This window comes from Malus domestica, chromosome 09 (assembly GCF_042453785.1).
Source record: "Malus domestica chromosome 09, GDT2T_hap1".
In the NCBI taxonomy this organism is placed as follows: Eukaryota; Viridiplantae; Streptophyta; class Magnoliopsida; order Rosales; family Rosaceae; genus Malus; species Malus domestica.
In genome coordinates this window covers 2,560,210-2,580,652 of record NC_091669.1, presented here as the reverse complement: position 1 = coordinate 2,580,652, position 20,443 = coordinate 2,560,210, and the positions used below count along the sequence as shown (strand labels likewise).

Below are 20,443 nucleotides of genomic sequence, written 5' to 3'. Positions count from 1 at the left end.
TATATATTATAAAAAAATTAGTTGCCTAAATGTAGACATTAAAATATATTATGATGAATGAAATAAAAATTAAATTTAAATGTAATTAATACATTAAAATAAAAATAAAAGGATAAAATAAAACATCAAAATACAACTAATAAATGATATGATTAAATGTGCTAGGGACTAAAATTGGATTTTAATCTTACATATGGTTATAATCTAAAACTCATCTTTTTTAAGGATTAAAATGAAGTTTTCTAATAATATTATCAAACATTTTGCTCAATTCTAAACCCTCAAAAGTTGGGTAGAGTTTGATAGTTATTTGCATCTATACAAGTAATATGTGTAGCAATATCAATCAACATTTACTACATGCTTCGCTTCAAACTTTGTATGTGGTAGTAATTAATGGGTTCAAACTTTTCATGATGCTTTTTGGGTAAATTACATAGTAGCTCCTCAGGTTTGAGGTCTATTACAATCCCATACAACAACTTTAAAACATTTAACTTTCATACATCCAGTACCATTTTAATTCAAAATAACATATCTGTTAGATTTTTCATCCATTAGTCTGTTAAATGCTGACGTGGTTACCACATTTGTGCTGATGTGGCTGCCACGTGGAAACAAAAATTATTTTATTTTATTTTAAAAAAAAACCTAAATCTTCTAAATAATAAAATTAAAAAAAACTAGAAAATCCCGAAACCCAGATCCCTTCCTTCCTCTCCCCCCCCCCCCCAACACCCTAATGCAACTCCTAAAATCCTCTCTTCTCCCCGCAACCCTCAAACCCATACCCCCCATCTTCAAGTTCATCCCTGCAACCCAAAAATGATAACCCCCCCACCCCACCCACGTCCCCCACCCTAAAACCAGAAACCCATAACACCCCCCCCCCACCGGTGACCCTCCCTCCATCCGCACCCACCCTCTTTCCTTCTCTACACACCCCCCATTCCACGAACCCGATGATGGTGAGACGGGATATGGTTTTTTTTATTTTTTTTTGGGTTGCAGGTAGGGGGTTGGGGGAAGAAGATGAAGATGGGGGAGAAGATGGGGGAAGATGGGGGGGGGGGGGAAGACAAATCGAAGGGGGCTTTTTTTTTTTTCTTCTTTCTTTTCTTTCTGGGTTGCAGGGAAAAAGATGAAGATGGGGGATATGGGTTTGGGGGTTGCGGGGAGAAGAGAGGAGGATGAGGGAAGGTTTCAGTTTTTTATTTTGATTTTTAATTTTAATATTTAGAAGATTTAGGTTTAAAAAACAAAAAAATGCCACGTGGCAGCCACATCAGCACAAATGTGGCAGCCACGTCATCATTTAACATACTAATGGATGAAAAATCTAACGGATGTGTTATTTTGAAATAAAATGGTACTGGATGTATGAAAGTGAAATGTTTTAAAGTTGTTATATGTGGTTGTAATAAACCTCAAACCTGAGGGACTACTATGTAATTTACCCATGTTTTTTTTGTTTAGTTAAGTTTACGGAATCAAATGTTTAGCAAGTATTTCATACATGTTGTCTCTTGTACCAATAAAAATAAAAAAGAGTTGTCAGTGAGGAATGGATTTATGGTTATTTCAGAATGCTGACAAAATTTGTAAAAAATAAATAAATAAATAAATAACCGAGGAAGAAGCTTTTTGCGGTCACAAGAATAATAGAACAGTATATTTACATTCTTATCGAAGGAATACATTGTATCGAACTCTTCCATATTATCACTTAGAAACATATATTTGTGTGTTGGGTGTATCCCTTTGAAAATCTGAGATGCCCTTGAAAGTTGCCTTTTAACTGTTCGACGATTGTCTGTATGGGCATTGGGCATTTGTCGATATGGTCACTTAGGATACGTTGGTATCTGGTGGCATGCTCGATCAAAAGTTATTGATATCAGTCGACATGGTCACTTAGAAGCTGTTGGCATATATTGACAAGTGTGGAATATAACTTGGCAAATCACTTCAGGCCCACCAATGTTGGACCAAATGCCAATTTGCATGCTCAATTGTCCATAAATTTTGCGCACTACAAGTGCTATTCTTATTAACCCCGCATTTTATTTCTTGGATTAGCCATTGATGTCTTTAGAGAAGCAAATTTCATGGCAGACAATTTACTAGATTTGATCTTCCTATTCAAGACACTCATACGTGGGATCACTCAGTGCCTTCCAAGACTTGGAATGCTTTCCTTTTTTATTGTACTCCAGTGGTACTCGTTTTTTCCCTAGCAAAAAAGAAAAATATACCGAACTCGCCATCTATAAAAATTTAAGCTAAAAAAAATATTCTATAAAAATTAACTAATTTATTTGGCTATTTTAGGAGAATTATAAAGTCGCTGATATTATCCAAATTGGCCCATCGTGGTCCAAATTAAAAAAAAAGGTTAATGCTAGCGAGACCAAAATTTTAAACTAAATTCACAAACTAAATGATGTGTCACAAATAAAAAATAAGCACGTTAATTAATACTTAAATAATAATTCAATTATCAACAACTAAGTCATTTTGTTTGAAAGTTTGGTTTAAAAATTTATCCTAAAAATCGAAAATACAAGCGGTCATATCCACAAAACCACCAAGAATTTGTTTTTAACACAAAACCCTAAAACATCAGTGTCCCCATTTGTCACTGTCAGCGATCAAAACCCTAACCACTTTCCCGCTCTTCCCCGAGATCTAGTTCACATATTCTGCTTATTTTCTCGAGAAAGTCCTTAAAATTTCTGTTTGACGGATGGCTAATGGTTTTGAAAGGTGAATTTCAGAGCTTTATGAATTTTGTCATGTATATCTGTCGTTCTTCCAACTTTTTTTTTGGATTATATAAATTTTTTATCTTAGATAATTATATTATCAAATTTACGAATTTCTTTTGTTCCTTTCTGGATTTGGAGCACAGCAATGGGCGATCCCGATTACCCAGCGGTGGAGGAGGCGGTGATTCTCAGAAATTGACAACCGCCGATGCTCTTTTGTTTCTCAAACAAGTGAAGGATGCGTTTTGTGACAAAGAAGAAAATTATGAGAAATTTCTCGAGATCATGAAAGATTTCAAGGCTAAAAGGTAAGTTCAGATTTCCAATTTCCAATCTCAAATTAAAACTAATTTTTTTTCTTTCTGTTAATTATGATGGATGGGTTGTTGTTGGTGTTATATCCGCAGTTGGATTAATTTTCTTGTTCTCGTTCTCCTGAACTCAGGGCTGTCACAGAAGATGTGGTTGCACGAGTGAAGGAATTATTCAAAGGGCATAAGGATTTAATTTTGGGATTTAATCCCTTCTTACCGGAGGGTTATCAGATAACCCCGGATGACGACGAAGATGCAACTTCGCTGAAACAGACAGTTGATGAAGATGAAGAAGCTGCTGGCTCTATAAACTTGACAAACGTGAGTGAGTACAAATATATTTTTTAAATCAAAGCATGTGTCTTAATTTGTTAGGATTCCGTGGTACATTGAATGACATAGTACGATTGTTCATTGACAGTTAAATATATAGAGTTGTTGAATGTCATTACAACATATATGATCGTTAATTGGTGTTTATATTACATGAATATATTGTTTTTGGTGGTATGATATTTGATTTGAATTGTTGATTTAAACTTCTGTTTTAGTTTTTGAATTTTGCCAAAATGATTACTATTTGTCAAGTATGTGAAGTGTATTCCATCGGAATATCTAGCAACATAAGATGCTTATGTTGTCAAAGTTGTGGATATGGATCGTTGCTCATGAGTAACTGTTGTGTGGTACTAAAAAACAGCTACATGAGTTGGTCCCCGTGTTATGAGTGGATACTTATAGATACTAACCCTAAAAGTCCCAAATATCAATCCGTAACACATGGACTTGTTAAATCACCTGGCCGAATTCCAGTTGGTAATTTTTCATTGATCAAGATAATTTTTGTTTCAATTCGGATTCCGACAACATAAGCATTCTGGCGAAAAATCATTACTCGTGAAAATGTGAAATCCAAAATCAAAACTCTAGATTTCAAAATTATCAATTCAGGAAAAATAAAGTCTTCTCTATGAGAAGTTTTGAACTTTTGAGATTATTATCATGATTTCCTCCTTGCAATAAGTATAAAATTATTGTTCTTATTTTAATCATAATCTTGTGTTGATCTTTGACTTTCAGGAGGACAACGGGGAGTGCAGTATCTGCTTGGGGAGGCTGAATGCTGGGTACATTTCACTGGATTGCTCCCACCGCTTCCATGCTAAATGTTTTAGGACCTGGTGGAGCAATAACCCGACGTGCCCATATTGCAGACTTCGGGTCAACGAGAATGGAGAGAAGGATCCCTAGGAGGACCGAACCTGGGTGGAGCTGGAAGATGGAATAACGAGAACCTGTTGCGAGCAGATAAACCACATGATTAGATAACGGGAGTTGTTATTGACATTTAAGAAAAGTCGTACACATTCAGGGAGAAGTTGCACTTGCTAGAGTAAGTGATGACGTTTTTGAACTGCCATTGGTGGCTCCCGAAGATACACAGAAGTACATTGGTTGTTTTCATAATTAATAAGAATCGATCGAGGTCAATTAGAAGTTTGGATGTCTTAAGAACTAGAGCAATAAAGTGCACAGGTCGAACGTTTACTGAAGAAGATGATGTCCTCGCAGTTGGAGCGCGGGAACATTTGTGTTCTTAAATCTTAATTTTCTTGTTTACCCAATTGTCTAATTTTTGCTTTTAGTTGAATGTGGTAAAAAACACAAAACCAAAAATGCTTGATTGACATTCAAAGTTTTCATCATGTTTTTCTAAGGTTGTTTAATAACTATTTCGTTTTCGATTTTGTTTTTACATTTTTATTTTATAAAAAACAAAACAAAAATCATGTTTGGTAACTATTTTTGAGTTTTCAGTTCAAGGAAAACTAAAAATAAAAAACGATAAAATTAAATTTTGAAGTTTTCAAAATTTGACTTTTTATTTTTTGTTGATGTTCTGATTTTTTATTATTGGAACTAGGTAAACTTGAATCACCATAAGATAGTAGGGAGCCTTTCCACTAGGCCTGGCAAACGGGTCGTGTCAGTCGTGTTCGTGTCGTTTTCGTGTAACACCTGTTATCTTAACGGGTCGTGTCGTGTCATACCCGTTATCTTAACGGGTCCTTAACAGGTCGTGTCACTTTACCCAACGGGTAAAGTGACCCGACCCGTTATGACCCGTTAAGAAAAATATATTTTTTTTCTTAAATTTGCACATACCACACATTGCCACATAAATATTACTTCAAAACATTAAAACACATTTGTCGTTTAAGTACTACATCTACACTCGAAAATAAGAGCCTAATAAAAAAATAATACATACACTACTAATCTATTACAAATTTTAAATGTGCAAGGATATGCAAAATGAAACAGTTTTTGTTTTCAAGGTTGTGAAATCTTTCTCAAAAGTTTAAACCTCAATTTACAAAATCCTCGATTTACATCGATCATCATGAAATTGCATTTGAACTTTGGCTTGATCTATTGCCTTCAAGAGTTATGTTGATGATGTTTTCAGTAAGGTTTTCCACGTCATAACTATCTTCTGCATAAACTAAGCATAGAAAAACCAAACATTAAAAATCATTCAAATTATGAGAAGTTTACCAAAATAATTATGAAAACAAATAAAACAATAGTACTATACCATACTTTTATTAAGTATAAACATAAGATCTTGTGGTATCCACTAGTGTAAATATTTTAAATTGAAGATCAAATTCAATCATTGTATTCATATAAGGTCAAGGAGTGTAGTTGTAAAAAATCATCAAAATCGGAGTTAAATTAACCGTTAAAATCATGATTTTTCGTTTATAACCGTCGAAATGTTTTGTCCGGTTACGTGCTCTCTGAATGTTTGTTTTTTGCAATTTTTGGCGTATGCGATCTCGAAATATATACAAACATGTTTGACGGTTAGATCATTGAAACTAGTTTCGTAGAATGAGTATCCCATCAAAACAATAGATTCACTAATACTTAAGAGTTTATTCATACTTTTATTAAGTATAACATAAGATTTTGTGGTTTCCACTAGTGTAAATATTTTAAATTGAAGATCGAATTGAATCATTGTATTCATATAGGGTCAAGGAGTGTAGTTGTAAAAAATCATCAAAATCGGAGTTAAAATGACCGTTAAATCGTGATTTTTCGTTTATAACCGTCGAAAAGTTTTGTCCCGTTACTTGATCTCTGAATGTTTGTTTTTTGCAATTTTTGGCGTATGCAATCTCGAAGTATATATAAACATGTTTGACGGTTGGATCATTGAAACTAGTTTCGTAGAATGAGTATCCCATCAAAACAATAGATTCACTAATACTTAATAGTTTATTCATACTTTTATTAAGTATAATATAAGATTTTGTGGTATCCACTAGTGTAAATATTTTAAATTGAAGATCGAATTCAATCATTGTATTCATATAGGGTCAAGGAGTGTGGTTGTAAAAAAACATCAAAATCGGAGTTAAAATGACTGTTAAATCGTGATTTTTCGTTTATAACCGTCGAAAAGTTTTGTCCCGTTACTTGATCTCTAAATGTTTGTTTTTTGTAATTTTTGACGTATACGATCTTGAAGTATATACAAACATGTTTGACGGTTGGATCTTTGAAACTAGTTTCGTAGAATGAGTATCCCATCAAAACAATAGATTCACTAATACGTAATAGTTTATTCATACTTTTATTAAGTATAATATAAGATTTTGTGGTTTCCACTAGTGTAAATATTTTAAATTGAAGATCGAATTCAATCATTGTATTCATATAAGATCAAGGAGTGTAGCTGCAAAAAATCATCAAAATCAGAGTTAAAATGATCGTTAAATCGTGATTTTTCTTTTTATAACCGTCGAAAAGTTTTGTCCCATTAATTGATCTCTGAATGTGTTTTTTTTGTAATTTTTGACGTATGCGATCTCGAAGTATATACAAACATGTTTGACGGTTGGATCTTTGAAACTAGTTTCGTAGAATGAGTATCCCATCAAAACAATAAATTTACTAATACTTAATAGTTTATTCATACTTTTATTAAGTATAACATAAGATTTTGTGGTATCCACTAGTGTAAATATTTTAAATTGAAGATCGAATTCATTACTTGTATTCATATAGGGTCAAGGAGTGTAGTTGTAAAAAATCATCAAAATCGGAGTTAAAATAACCGTTAAATCGTGATTTTTTGTTTATAACCGTCGAAAACTTTTGCCCCATTACTTGATCTCTGAATGTTTGTTTTTTGCAATTTTTGGCGTATGCGATCTCGAAGTATATACAAACATGTTTGACAGTTGGATCATTGAAACTAGTTTTGTAGAATGAGTATCCCATCAAAACAATAGATTCACTAATATTTAAGAGTTTATTTATACTTTTATTAAGTATAACATAAGATAGTGTAAATATTTTAAATTGAAGATCGAATTCAATCATTGTATTCATATAGGGTCAAGGAGTGTAGTTGTAAAAAATCATCAAAATCGGAGTTAAAATGACCGTTAAATCGTGATTTTTCGTTTATAACCGTCGAAAAGTTTTGTCCCGTTACTTGCTCTTTGAATGTTTTTTTTTTGCAATTTTTGGCGTATGCGATCTCGAAGTATATACAAACATGTTTGACGGTTGGATCGTTGAAATTAGTTTCGTATAATTCATATCCCATGAAGTTCAATGGTGTGTGTGTGTATATATATATATTTATTTATTAAGTAGATTTAAATCTATTTATTTTGTATGTATAATTATTATAGTTTTTAGGGGTATCAAATTTAATATATATATATATATATATATATAATTATTATAGTTAATATTTTGGGTATAATTATTATAGTATATATAATTATTATAATTATTATAGTTAATTTAATATATATATATATATATATATATATATAATTATTATAGTTTTTAGGGGTATAAAATTGTTAAATTAATATATATATATAATTATTATAGTATTTTTTTAGGGTTATAAATTATTAAATTAATATTCTGCTTATCGTGTATCGTGTTACCCACGTGTATACCCGAACAAACCCGTTATCTTAACAGGTGCTTATCGGGTTACCCGATAACGACCCGTTTCGTTATCGTGTTGACCCGAACACCTGTTAATTTCGTGTCGTGTCGTGTCGGGTTATCGGGTCGTGTCAGGAATTGCCAGGCCTACTTTCCACCCACTAAACATGGCATTTTAAACTCAATTCATTATTCCAAAGCATTTGATTTTAGGTGAATGTTTTACAAATCGGATTGTTAACGGGTGAATCTATTAAATAACGTGTCATTTTGAATTTACCTGTGAAATCCATTAGCACCTATTAATTTTAATAGAACAAATCACTTCACTTCGCTTATAGCAAATAGTTTCTTTTTTCAAGCAAAGTTGAATGCTCGAGGAAAAAGCTGGGAAGAAGAGAACAAAAAAGCTTATCCACAGTCCTTTTCCAGTTTCTAGTTATGGATGAGCCTTTATCTTAAAATTTTGAGTAAATCATAGCAATGGTCCCTCAATTTTAATCAAATTGGAGCAATGGTGCCTCAACTAAAAATCCATTACCATTGGCCATTCAACTCATCAAAACGTGTAGCTATGGTCGTTTTCGTCAACATCCTTAAAAATTTGTTACAACGAGTTATGTTAGAAGGACCATTGCTACAATTTGATTAAAGTTGAGAAACCATTTCTCCAATTGGGTTAAAATTGAGGGTCCATTTCTCCAGTTTGATTAAAGTTGAGGGATCATTGGTAATGAATTTTTTGTTGAGAGACTATAACTGCACGTTTTTATGAGTTGAAGGATAAATGCTAATGGATTTTTAGTTGAAGGACCATTACTCTAATTAAGTTAAAGTTGAGGAACCATTGCTACAATTTACTTTAAAATTTTATTCTCTTAAAATAAACAAGAATAACTAATAATATTCATCTAAGAAAATGTCTTCATCTTTTCTTTTTATTTGCCTTTTGTAACAACTGAATCTAAAATCGACCTTTTGCACTATATTCAAACACACATCACTTCCCCTAAATTTTTAATTAAAGATATTCCATTTTTTTAGGTGATCGTAAGCGATTTAGTTTATTTGGGGATGAATTCGTGACACCAGTTTTTTTAAACAACTTTTGACACATGTTTTTGTGGAGCTCATAACGTCTTTTAACCATCTGAACATCTATCTTTTAGATATTATCTCAAATATCATGTCTTTAAAAATTACCCAAATTTGAAACCATATAGCCATTGGATTAAGAATTTTCTTTGTAGAACCGTATTTGTTTATTTTCTTCACTATAAATAAATGTCTTAATGACTTTGGATTTGTCTAATTTTTTGCGACGAGGATCTATGAATGATGTTCTAAAAAACAGAAGGTTTAGATTGTTGAAGTACATTACGAAGTAGGCACTACAAAAACTTGTGTTAAAAATTATGTAAAATAAATGATGTCACATATCTATTTTGATTTCTTTTGTTGAAGTACATAAATATGTACTACAAAAACTTGTGTTAAAAACTTGTGTTTAATTCAACAGTTTTTGTAGTGCCTACTTCGTAATGTACTTCAACAATTTAACCAAGTCTCTATTTTGATGTCATATATTATAAACAACTCTAGTTCATTAGAAGGAAATTTAAACTTGAGTAAATAAATCGACACATTATCATCACTAAATGACATAACCTAAATCAGCTTAATACTTTTCTTTATAGTTACTCCTCGTAGACCCTACGCTTTAAAAGATGTTAGGAATGAATCTAAGTTATCAAACTATATTTTAATCTTCCTCTCTTTGCCATTGTTTTTCTTTTCTCTTCTTTGTCACATTTTTCTGGCCCTGCCTTTTTGCATATTTTATATTTACTTTTGTGCATGGAGTTGATTGTACCACCACATTACCACTTCGAGGAGGAAGGCACCAGTTTGTGTACTTGCGTGGATTGGCAGTTTTGAAGCCTAACTCCACTTGAAAAAAATTAAGAAATGTTTCAATGTACCGGAAATAACGTCCAATACAACAAGTATTAGAGTATAAGTGGTTGAATTTTTTTTTCAAGTATTTAACCACTTGTATTATAATACTTAATTTACAAAACTATGTACTTGACATACTGAAAAATCGATCCAAATAACTTGTGCGGTTGCAGGTTTAAGATTCCCAACGGTCACACGAGGCAGCCTCTCTACAAAACAAACAAAACAATCAACAAAGGAAAAATTGAACAAAAGCTTAAAGTTGGAGACAGGATCACATTTCTAGAGAATGAGAGCAATTTCTAGTCATATATACAAAAGGCCAATACGTAAATCTGTTGAATTAAACCAGAGACTTGGTTAAATCAAATTTAAAATCCATAATTATAGTAACCACTCTTTAAGTTACGATAAAATCCGATGTTGTAATATGACAGTTACAATAACCCACTTTACTCCACTAACCAACGTTTTGATGTCTTACTTTAAACTACTAATCATTAAGTTTGTCAAGAGGACATAGTTGTTCCGTGGTCTTGACGAAATATTTTAAGTTACTTAATGGTGTGGAACAAAATGACACATCAAACATTATTCATGTGGGAAAGCTAGGTCAATACAACTTTTAGAGCAATATCAGATTCGACTATAGTTTCAAGAGCGTGGCATTATTCTAACCTCTTTTTTTTTTTTCAAAAATTTGAGTACTAAAGAAGGGCAACATTCTCTGAAAAAAAAAGGGAAAAAGTAGGCCGAACATACTTTACATGTACTTTCAAGACATAACAATCATGGGCTAAAATTGTCCAACCCGGGCCCATAATTCGGTCCAAAATTTTTTAACGAAATCCGTGAATTTATTTAGAGTAAATCAACTTTTAGCGCAAACCGTGTTACTAATTGGACACGTTAATCAACATTTAACATTTAAATACTAATTTAATATTCAACAACCACGTCATATGATTTAAATTGATATTTTCATTAGAATTACACATTTATTTAAGAAGAAATATATGACTCGTTTGAAAAAGATTTTTAAATGACTGAAAATGAGTTTAAGTTATAAAATCACTCGACGTGTTTATTGCAATAAGCACATGCAAGAAACACTTGAAGTGATTCTTACCGAAAACACTTCAATTGTTTTTATACATAACACTTTAGAATTCACTTGCCAATTTACCATAAATTAGTTTCAAAAATATTTTTACCAAAAACGTTCTCACCAGTTTAAAAAGCACTTCTTGTTTTTTTTTTCTAATTTTTTTTTCTAATTTTTGCAAGTGGAGGCCGAGGCTCGGATGGGAAGAGAAAAGAGAGACATGAGCTATTTTTCAATACAAAACCCCAAAAAACACAACCCATTCCGTTCCTCTTCACATTTTCGAATTCTCTCTTCTCTCTCTTCTCTCTCTCGTCTCTCTCTTTGTGTCCGATTATTTACTTGCCATTTCCACGTTTTTTCTTCTCCTCCAAAACTAAAAACCTAAAGTCTCTCCCTTCTCTTCTCGTCTCTCACAAAATTCACTGCCTAACGTAACACAAGAGGCAGCAGAAAGCAGAAGAGACAATCACAGATATCTCAAAAGCCATTCTCTCTCCTTTTTTGGGTTCTAATTTTCTCTCTTTCTCTCTCTTCCTCTGTGCGCGATCAAAGATCTGTTGCAGAATAGTAAGTCTTCGACGATTGCTTTCGGCAAATGGCTGTTTTTTTTTTTTTTTTTTTTTTGTAATTTTTTGGGGTCCAATTTTCTGATTTGCGATTTTTGGTTTTTTTTTGGCAGGGATGAAGAGAGTGAGAGATGATGTGTACGTCGGCCCTCAATTGAAGCGGCCCCCCTGTTCGTCTCGCGGGGACTCGTAAGTTCCATGATTTGTTCATCACTCTTCAATTGCATGATTTGCTTTATGTTTTGTTTGGTTTGTGAGGATTTTTAATTTTACTCATGTCAGTGTATCGGTGCGCGATTTTGGTTCTGTTGCCCTTGTTTGTGAATATTGGTGTAATTTGATCGTTGTGTTGTTGAATTGCGTACTTTTTAACCTGCAGTGGATTGGATTGTTTGTTCTTGATCATAATTTGTTCAATTTGTTTAGGGTTTGTTGTTTGTTAGAGTTGAACTGAGTACTAGTTTGGGTTTAAGAGGTAAAGTCGAGAGCTTTCTGAAAATTTTGTTAGGTATGTTGTTTTTAGCAGATATGATTTCGGTTTTTAGAGGTAAAGTCAAGAGCTTTCTGAAAATTTTGTTAGGTATGTTGTTTTCAGCAGATATGATATGCTTTTAGGAAGATTAAATCTTCTGATGAATATTAATATAGTTTTATGTTTGAGGCTTAGATCAATGCAGTAGACGGAATGTTGACGGAAATAGTACCTGAGAATGATGATTATCTCTGTTTTCTGGAAGTATGTTCTATTTTTTCTGTTGTAGCTGACTAGATTTAGAAAACAACTATCAGGGGAAGTAGGAAGGAGTTGTATGTGTTGAGTAATTATTCTTTTGTTTATGATGTTTCATGAATTTGACAGTATTTATTTTTATAGTTATATGTTGAGTTTGATGATCATTTTTTGGATGTGGGGCAATAGGCAATCCCAGATACCGGGGGGAGGAGGTGGAGGAGGGGGCGTTGGAGTAGGTGGAGCTGGGCCCATTGGAGGAGGAGGAGGAGGTGCTTCACAGAAATTGACCACCAATGACGCTCTAACCTATCTCAAAGAGGTGAAGGACATGTTTTTAGACCAAAGAGAAAAATACGATACGTTTCTTGAGGTTATGAAAGATTTCAAGGCCCAAAGGTATCAATGTACCCATTATCATTCCTTTTTTCTCTCGTAATACATTCCTAGTTGATTCCTCAGCTACTGGATTCCTGTTTTTGTCTTTTTCAGAACTGACACAGCAGGTGTCATTGCAAGAGTAAAGGAATTATTTAAAGGGCATAACAACTTAATTTTGGGCTTTAATACCTTCTTGCCGAAGGGTTATGAGATAACCCTCGATGAAGATGAGACTCCACCAAAAAAGACAGTTGAGTTTGAGGAAGCTATCAGTTTTGTAAACAAGATAAAGGTGAATATGTTTAATTTTATTCTAATGGCAAGTTTAAACATTTATTATTTTCTGTTTGATTGATGGATTTCTGTCCCTACAGAAACGTTTCCAAAATGATGATCATGTCTATAAATCATTCCTAGACATACTGAACATGTATCGAAAGGAGCACAAGGATATAAATGAGGTCTACAGTGAGGTAAGTGTACACAATTTTCACTTTTGGCGTTTGATGTTGAATTGTTTTCTGTTACATGGTATTTCTATTTACCTGAGAAAATATTCCTCCCTATGTTCTTAGTAATTTAAATCAATTTACAGGTTGCTGCTCTTTTTGATGAGCATCCCGATTTGCTTGATGAGTTCACCAGATTTTTACCAGATGCGTCAGCAGCAGCTTCAGCACATCAAGCTCAATACGGCCGCAATTCATTTCCACGTTTCAATGAGCGAAGCTCTGCTACACCCACATTTCGGCCAATGCATATGGAGAAGGTAATTACGAAATTCTCTTTCTATTATGTTTTTGATGTTTTCTTGTTTAGTTAGTGATTTGTAATGGGGGGCTGGCTTCTTTTCACAGCAACGTAGGAGGGATAGGATCATGACATCCCATGCTGATCGTGATCTTAGTGTTGATTGTCCTGAGCTAGACGATGACAAAGGAACGGTGAAAGTTCAGAAGGAGCATAGAAAGCGTAGTGAAAAGGAGAATAGGGATAGAAGAAATCGGGACGATGATGATAGAGAATTAGAGAATGATAACAGTGTCTACAAATTGCAGCGTTTTCCTGACAAAAGAAAATCCACCAGGAAGGTTGAAGGTTTTGGTTTGACTGCTAACTTTGCTCCTTATGATGACAAAGACTCCTTAAAGAGTGAGTTTATGAAGAAACTGTTTCAGTTATATACATTCATGGTCCTTTCTTAAATGTGTTGCATCTAGGTATTGTGGTTTTATTCTCTGGTTTGCAGATGGAATAAGGAGTTGTAATTTGTTTTGAAATGGCAATATGCGTGTTTCTCATGATGATAGCCATCTTAAATGTTAGTCTTCACTGCCATAAAATTATGAAATAAATTGTTGGTTTGTCAACATTGATACGATTTTAGGTTATGGAACTAACAAAAATGCACATCGTTTGTTTAGTTTTAGTGTAAGTGTAAAATTCTACCTGGAGAAAGAGATGTGATTTCTGGTAGTTGGTCTGAAAGTCTGCCATTAGAGATGTGTTAATTGAATATTCTTTTAACCCACAATGCGCCTTGTAATGTTTCCCTGTTCAATATTAGGAAAACCTGAATTTTTTTTATCACAGTACTTGATTTTGAAATCCTTGGGAAATGGATGCAGCTTATTTTGCTTACGTTCATCATTCTTTGGAACATAATTGTTGTTTTTTAAAGTTCTATAGTTTCAGTTCTCGTGTTATTACATCAGTGTTGCTTATGGTCTCTCATTTTTATGTTAGGCATGTACAGCCAGGGATTCGTTTTCTGTGAGAAGGTGAAGGAGAGGTTGTGTAGTCAAGATGACTACCAGGCATTTTTGAAGTTGCTTAACATTTATAGCAACGGAATAATTAAAAGGAATGATCTGCAAGGTTTGGTACGTATTACTCCATGTTCAGCAGTTAATCAACACTTCTAAAGTCAAGCATTTTGTGCTCTCTCTTTGAGCTAGGGGAAACTGGACGAAGGACACTTCATGATAACCACATATTTATCTTTCTATTCAATAAACTTAAAAAATGCTATTGCCTCTAGTTTGACTTTTACCAGTAAACTTTACCCATCTCAGGTGACTGATTTATTGGGAAAGTATTCAGATCTTATGGAGGAGTTTAATGATTTTTTGGAGCGTTGTGAGAATATAGGTAACTTAAATGCCATCAATTTTGAGCTGCTTTCTTGTGGTTCTTTTTCTTTTAGATTGTATCTGATGGGATTTATTCTTGCAGATGGGTTCCTTGCTGGTGTTATGAGTAGAAGTATGTATATTAGTCCTCCATTGGTCTTTTTTATCATAAGATACTAGGTGATCTGTTTCTGTACAATCTGCGTTTGGAAGAATAATTATTCTTCTGCATGGCATAATTTGAGCTATCATGTGATTTCTCATTTCTCTGGAATTTTTGCTTGCTTCTGTAATTTGAGAATCCTGATTGGTAACTTGTTGACTGCAGAATCTCTGAGTAGTGATGGTCCTGTTCCTTTTTCTAGACCGGTGAAGGTAGAGGACAAAGATAAAGAGCCAAAGCGTGAAACGGAGGGAGCTAAAGAAAAGGAAAGATACAGGGAGAAGTATTGGGCAAAATCTATTCAAGAGCTTGATCTCTCTAACTGTGAACGTTGTACTCCAAGCTATCGGCTTCTGCCTGAAGACGTACGGGTTAACATTCTGTACTTAATATAGGACTATGTAACATAGTCTGATGCTCAACTTATTGTTGCTTGTCCCTTTGCAGTATCCAATACCTTCAGCAAGCCAGAGATCAGAACTTGGTGCTCAGGTTTTGAATGACCATTGGGTCTCTGTGACTTCAGGAAGTGAAGATTACTCTTTTAAACATATGCGCAGAAATCAGTATGAAGAAAGTCTGTTCAGATGCGAGGATGATAGGTAATGTTTGGTACAAGGCTGTTGATATCATTTTTACTTTTGGTATGCAAGTGAGCTTGCAGATCGTATGGATGGATAGAGATCCTAGTAGGTTCTGTAGATCACTATTGATGTAATATCATTTCCTTTACAGTACATGCTAGTTCATTATTGTAAACTTATGTTGGCTTTCATTTTGGAAAGTTTAGGTTTGAGTTGGATATGTTGTTAGAGTCGGTGAGCTCAACCGCTAAGCGAGCAGAGGAACTCTTGAACAGCATTAATGAAAATAAGATCAGCATGGAAACTTCAATCCGTATTGAAGACCACTTCACTGGTTGGTATCTATTAACTGATTGAGAAGCAATTAAATGTCAGGTATCTATTCTGCTATTTGAGCTCCTTTAACTGCATTGACCTTTTTCATTTGATTTGTTTTATTGCAGCGTTAAATTTAAGGTGCATTGAACGTTTATATGGTGACCATGGTCTTGATGTGGTGGACATACTGCGGAAAAATCCAACTCTGGCTTTGCCTGTTGTATTAACTCGCCTGAAGCAGAAACAAGAAGAGTGGACAAGGTGTAGATCCGATTTTAACAAGGTCTGGGCTGATATATATGCCAAAAACCATTACAAATCACTTGATCACCGGAGCTTCTATTTCAAGCAACAAGATTCAAAGAACTTGAGTAGCAAATGTAAGTTTTTAATTTGACGATTAGTTTCCTTGAGCACTTCTCTCTCTGTGGGTTTTTAATAACTGTTCCACCATGCTGATTCTGACTCCCATTGATTGACAGCTTTGGTGGCTGAGATCAAGGAATTGAAAGAGAAAAAGCAGATAGAGGATGATATCCTTCTGGCCGTTGCTGCTGGAAACAGGCAATCTATAGTTCCACATATGGAGTTTGAATACTTAGATATCAGCTTACATGAAGACTTGTATAAACTTGTCCAATATTCATGTGAAGAGGTTTTCTCAACAAAAGAACAATTAAATAAGGCTATGAGACTTTACACTACCTTTTTGGAGCCAATGCTGGGTGTTTCTTCTCGGCCCAATGATTCAGAGGATGATGAAGATGTTGACAAAAGTAGGAATCAGGCTAAGAATTGTACTGCGTCAAGCATGGGAGAAAGCGATGGAAGTCCTGGTGGTGATTCTGCCACAGTGAATTTTAAGCAGCCCAAATCTGTGTGTAATGAAGAAGAAAATGCTTTAGCAGAAGTGGAAAGTTTGGCTAACGGGGATAACTCGGCTAAAGAAGATGGAAGTCGTGATGCAGATCTTGTCTGTAGGAAAGATTCTATATCTGAGAAAATTCAACTAGAAAAAGACCAGAAGAATATGGATGTCCCTAAGAAAAGGTATCTGGGCACCGGCATGGACAATGCTTGGCCGTCCAGTCAACCATCACATCCAATTGGAGCAGATAATAATCATGGTAGAACGAGCTTGGAAGTGTTATCAGGTCTGTTTTTATGAATTTGATTTTTTTTATTGTAATGGCATCTTATTCGATATGTTATAATTTATTTTACTTTCTAGAGTTATAATAATGCTAGAATACTGTGAAATTTTTTCAATTGAAGGGTGTGCTGCAACCACGTCAAGGCCTGGTGCTTCTATTAGTGACAATGACCATTTACAGAAGGGAAATGCTGATGCTGTTCCGTTGTCAGAGGTATGAGTCTGGATCCTGGAATATCGTCATTTGTGATGGCTTTGGTTTTTAATTTATTTATTTCACCTTATGGTTTTGGCACTTGGTGCGATGGCAAGTGCCTTCGCCCATAAGCGGTAGGTCTCGGGTTCGAGACTTGGGAGCAGCCTCTCCATAAATGGGGGTAAGGTTAGCCGACATTCACCTCTCCCAGACCCTGCGTAAAGCGGGAGCCTTGTGCACTGGGTACGACCTTATGGTTTTGGCAATGCGTACTGATTTACTGTTTGGTGCTTCAGGGTGTCGATAATGCAAAACCTGCTTTAATTGCTAATGGAGTGTTTCCAGAAAGCACTAAAGTTAGCAGTCGTCATGAAGAGTCTGTTGGGCCCTCCAAAATTGAAAAGGAAGAGGGGGAATTATCACCAATTGCTGACTTTGGGGAGGATAACTTTGTTGTCTCTGGAGATGCTGGGGTGCAAGCTATGCCTAAGGCAAACCGCAGTGTTGAAAGCCGACCGTTTCAGTCTGGGAATGGGGAAGACATTAGTTGTCAGGAAGCTGGAGAAAATGATGCAGATGCAGATGATGAAAATAGTGAAAATGTTTCCGAGGCTGGTGAAGATGTCTCTGGCAGTGAGACAGCTGGTGATGAATGTTCCAGAGAAGAGCAAGGCGATGATGAAGACGCTGAACCGGATGACATTGATGGTAAGGCTGAGAGTGAAGGTGAGGCAGAAGGGATGGCGGATGGGCATCTTGTTGGAGGAGATGGAACGTCCTCGCAATTGTCAGAACGTTTTCTTTTGTCTGTGAAACCTCTTGCGAAGCATGTACCAGGTTATTTACTTGAAGAAAGGAAAGACTCTCGCGTTTTCTATGGGAATGATAATTTCTATGTGCTTTGCAGGCTTCATCAAGTAAGAGACATTTTCTTTCATTTTTGGAAGTTAGTTTGTCTTTTATTTACAACTGGATATAAGCTTGACTTATTTGATTTGCAGATTCTATACGAAAGGATTTTGTCTGCAAAAACAAGTTCCACAGGTGCAGAAATGAAATGGAGAACTTCAAAGGATGGCAGTTCTCCGGATCTGTATGCCAGGTATTTTTCAGGCCTCTCTTTTGTATAGATAATAGATTAGAACTGTCGCAACTGTTCAAAGCAATTTTAATCATACAGTTTATTCATCTATTATGCAGATTTATGAGTGCTCTATACAATTTGCTTGATGGATCTGTTGATAATGCAAAATTTGAGGATGAATGCCGAGCTATTATTGGAAACCAGTCTTATATATTATTCACCTTGGACAAATTAATATATAAATTCGTCAAACAGGTTTGCTCACTAGAAATTTTGTACTTTGACTCAAAAATAAAAAATAAAAAAATAAAAAAAATTTCTGTGTGTTTTCTTTTGCTGCCAAGGTTCTGATCAGTGGTTATTTATGCAGCTTCAAACTGTTGCAAGTGATGAGACGGACAATAAGCTTCTTCAATTATATGAATATGAAAAGTCCCGGAAAACTGGGAAGTTAATTGATTCTGTTTATCATGAAAATGCACGGGTCCTCATTCATGAGGAGAATATTTACAGATTGGAATTTGTAAGTTCTTTGACAATTGCCCGTGTATTAGACTAAAACCTACCCTTTTGAATATATTTTCTTATTTTGTGATTTACTTATTTTTAATTTTCTTTGTGCAGTCCTCTTCACCCTCCCGGCTGTCCATCCAGCTGATGGACAGTGTGAGTGAAAAGCCTGAGGTGTTTGCAGTTTCCATGGAACCTAATTTTGCATCCTATCTGCACAATGAATTTCTGCCGGTTTATCCTGGGAAAAAGGAGCCGCATGGGATTACCCTTCAGAGGTGATAATGCACTCTTCATTAATGTTAAAAGTGCTAGAATTGCTATACTTCTCTGAAGGAACACGATAGACACTGAAATACGGTGCCATCCGATGGATTTAGTTTCTTCCCGTGTTTTTTGGCAGGAAAAATTATATGTAAATCCTCTCACAGTGTTATGATATGTTAATAATTAGTCATATACAGCAACTCAGGTTGCCTTGCGGTATATAGAATGAGCCAAAAGTTTCTAGTGTTTTTGTTAGTTAATGGATAACTGACTGATTCAATCCGTTTTGCAGAAACAAGCGCAAATATGCAGGGCAAGATGAATCCTCTTCCTTTTGCAAGGCCATGGACGGTGTTCAGTTAGTCAATGGTTTGGAGTGCAAGATAGCTTGCAACTCATCCAAGGTATCTTGCCCTCGTATGTATTTCTTATCTTCACCATCACCATCAGTTTTACCTTCTTTACAATATAAGCACAGCTGGAAGCTGGAGAAATAATAGCCACACGTGCGCACGCGCACACACACTTATGCATTTTTTGTGCACGGAGTTTTATTCATCAGAGTATCATGTGGCAGATCTCTTACGTTCTTGACACAGAAGATTACTTCTTCCGTGTGAGAAGGAAAAGGACATCTGAGGCCAGATCACCATATTCTGATCAGACGAGAGTACAGCGATTCCACAAATTCTTATCAATCTCATCATAGCTTAGAAGGAAATTCGTTTGACATTGGGAAGCTAAAGGTAGACATGATAAACATTTCGAAAACATATACCCTTTTTTCGTATCTTCCACTGCCATACAAGTTTTGCGAACGACTGTAAACCCAAGCTTTCTTGAACAGGAGTCATCTACTCGATTTCTGAGACTGGTGAAGGATGATGGCGGGCCTGGACACGTAGAGCATGTCTGGTTCAGAAGATTGGCCTCCGAGCCATTGTTGTGTATATAAGGTTGGTGTATGATAATTTCGTAGAAAGGTATTTAAGTTATAGTTCTTGATCTTTGTCATAGTTAGGATATTTTCTTCCCCACTTCCATAAGCACACTGTGTAAGTGTAACAAATTGATCAAATAGCAGAAAAAGCACGCGAGTTTTAACAAATCCCGAGCTTTTTAACTACAAATTTGTGGTTTCGTACCAGCATTTTGCAGGCATTACTGCATCAGTATTCTTTTCCACCATAAGATTATGTTTCATAGAACAGATTCTTTACCTTT

The 20,443-nt window shown here is 34.9% G+C and overlaps 2 protein-coding genes across 2 annotated transcripts; both read left to right on the top strand.

Moving 5' to 3' along the window:
- The first annotated feature begins 2,624 nt into the window (after positions 1-2,624).
- On the top strand, positions 2,625-4,702 carry LOC103421623 (paired amphipathic helix protein Sin3-like 4). The gene is made up of 4 exons (XM_008359667.4): positions 2,625-2,766; positions 2,912-3,076; positions 3,214-3,403; positions 4,163-4,702. The coding sequence occupies exons 1-4, from the start codon at positions 2,747-2,749 to the stop codon at positions 4,331-4,333; spliced, it is 546 nt and encodes a 181-aa protein (XP_008357889.2). The 5' UTR covers positions 2,625-2,746; the 3' UTR covers positions 4,334-4,702.
- A 6,667-nt stretch (positions 4,703-11,369) lies between these two features.
- Positions 11,370-20,327, top strand: LOC103442777 (paired amphipathic helix protein Sin3-like 2). Its single transcript, XM_029107781.2, has 24 exons — positions 11,370-11,702; positions 11,815-11,890; positions 12,621-12,830; positions 12,924-13,104; positions 13,187-13,285; positions 13,408-13,581; positions 13,670-13,964; positions 14,559-14,695; positions 14,888-14,963; positions 15,048-15,077; positions 15,273-15,472; positions 15,555-15,709; positions 15,898-16,025; positions 16,135-16,389; positions 16,492-17,163; positions 17,285-17,376; positions 17,655-18,275; positions 18,360-18,460; positions 18,559-18,697; positions 18,813-18,965; positions 19,067-19,230; positions 19,512-19,623; positions 19,797-19,965; positions 20,067-20,327. Exons 2-23 carry the CDS (start codon positions 11,817-11,819, stop codon positions 19,926-19,928), a joined length of 4,200 nt encoding a protein of 1,399 aa, XP_028963614.1. The 5' UTR covers positions 11,370-11,702; positions 11,815-11,816; the 3' UTR covers positions 19,929-19,965; positions 20,067-20,327.
- The last annotated feature ends 116 nt before the right edge of the window (positions 20,328-20,443 follow it).

Excerpts from the sequence above, each read along its gene's own strand:
- LOC103421623 (XM_008359667.4), top strand. The coding sequence starts at position 2,747 with ATGGCTAATGGTTTTGAAAG. Across the intron at positions 3,077-3,213 it reads AAAGATTTCAAGGCTAAAAG|GGCTGTCACAGAAGATGTGG; the intron begins GTAAGTTCAGAT and ends TCCTGAACTCAG. Across the intron at positions 3,404-4,162 it reads GCTCTATAAACTTGACAAAC|GAGGACAACGGGGAGTGCAG; the intron begins GTGAGTGAGTAC and ends TTTGACTTTCAG.
- LOC103442777 (XM_029107781.2), top strand. The coding sequence starts at position 11,817 with ATGAAGAGAGTGAGAGATGATGTGTACGTCGGCCCTCAATTGAAGCGG. Across the intron at positions 16,390-16,491 it reads AAAGAACTTGAGTAGCAAAT|CTTTGGTGGCTGAGATCAAG; the intron begins GTAAGTTTTTAA and ends ATTGATTGACAG. Across the intron at positions 19,624-19,796 it reads TAGCTTGCAACTCATCCAAG|ATCTCTTACGTTCTTGACAC; the intron begins GTATCTTGCCCT and ends ATCATGTGGCAG.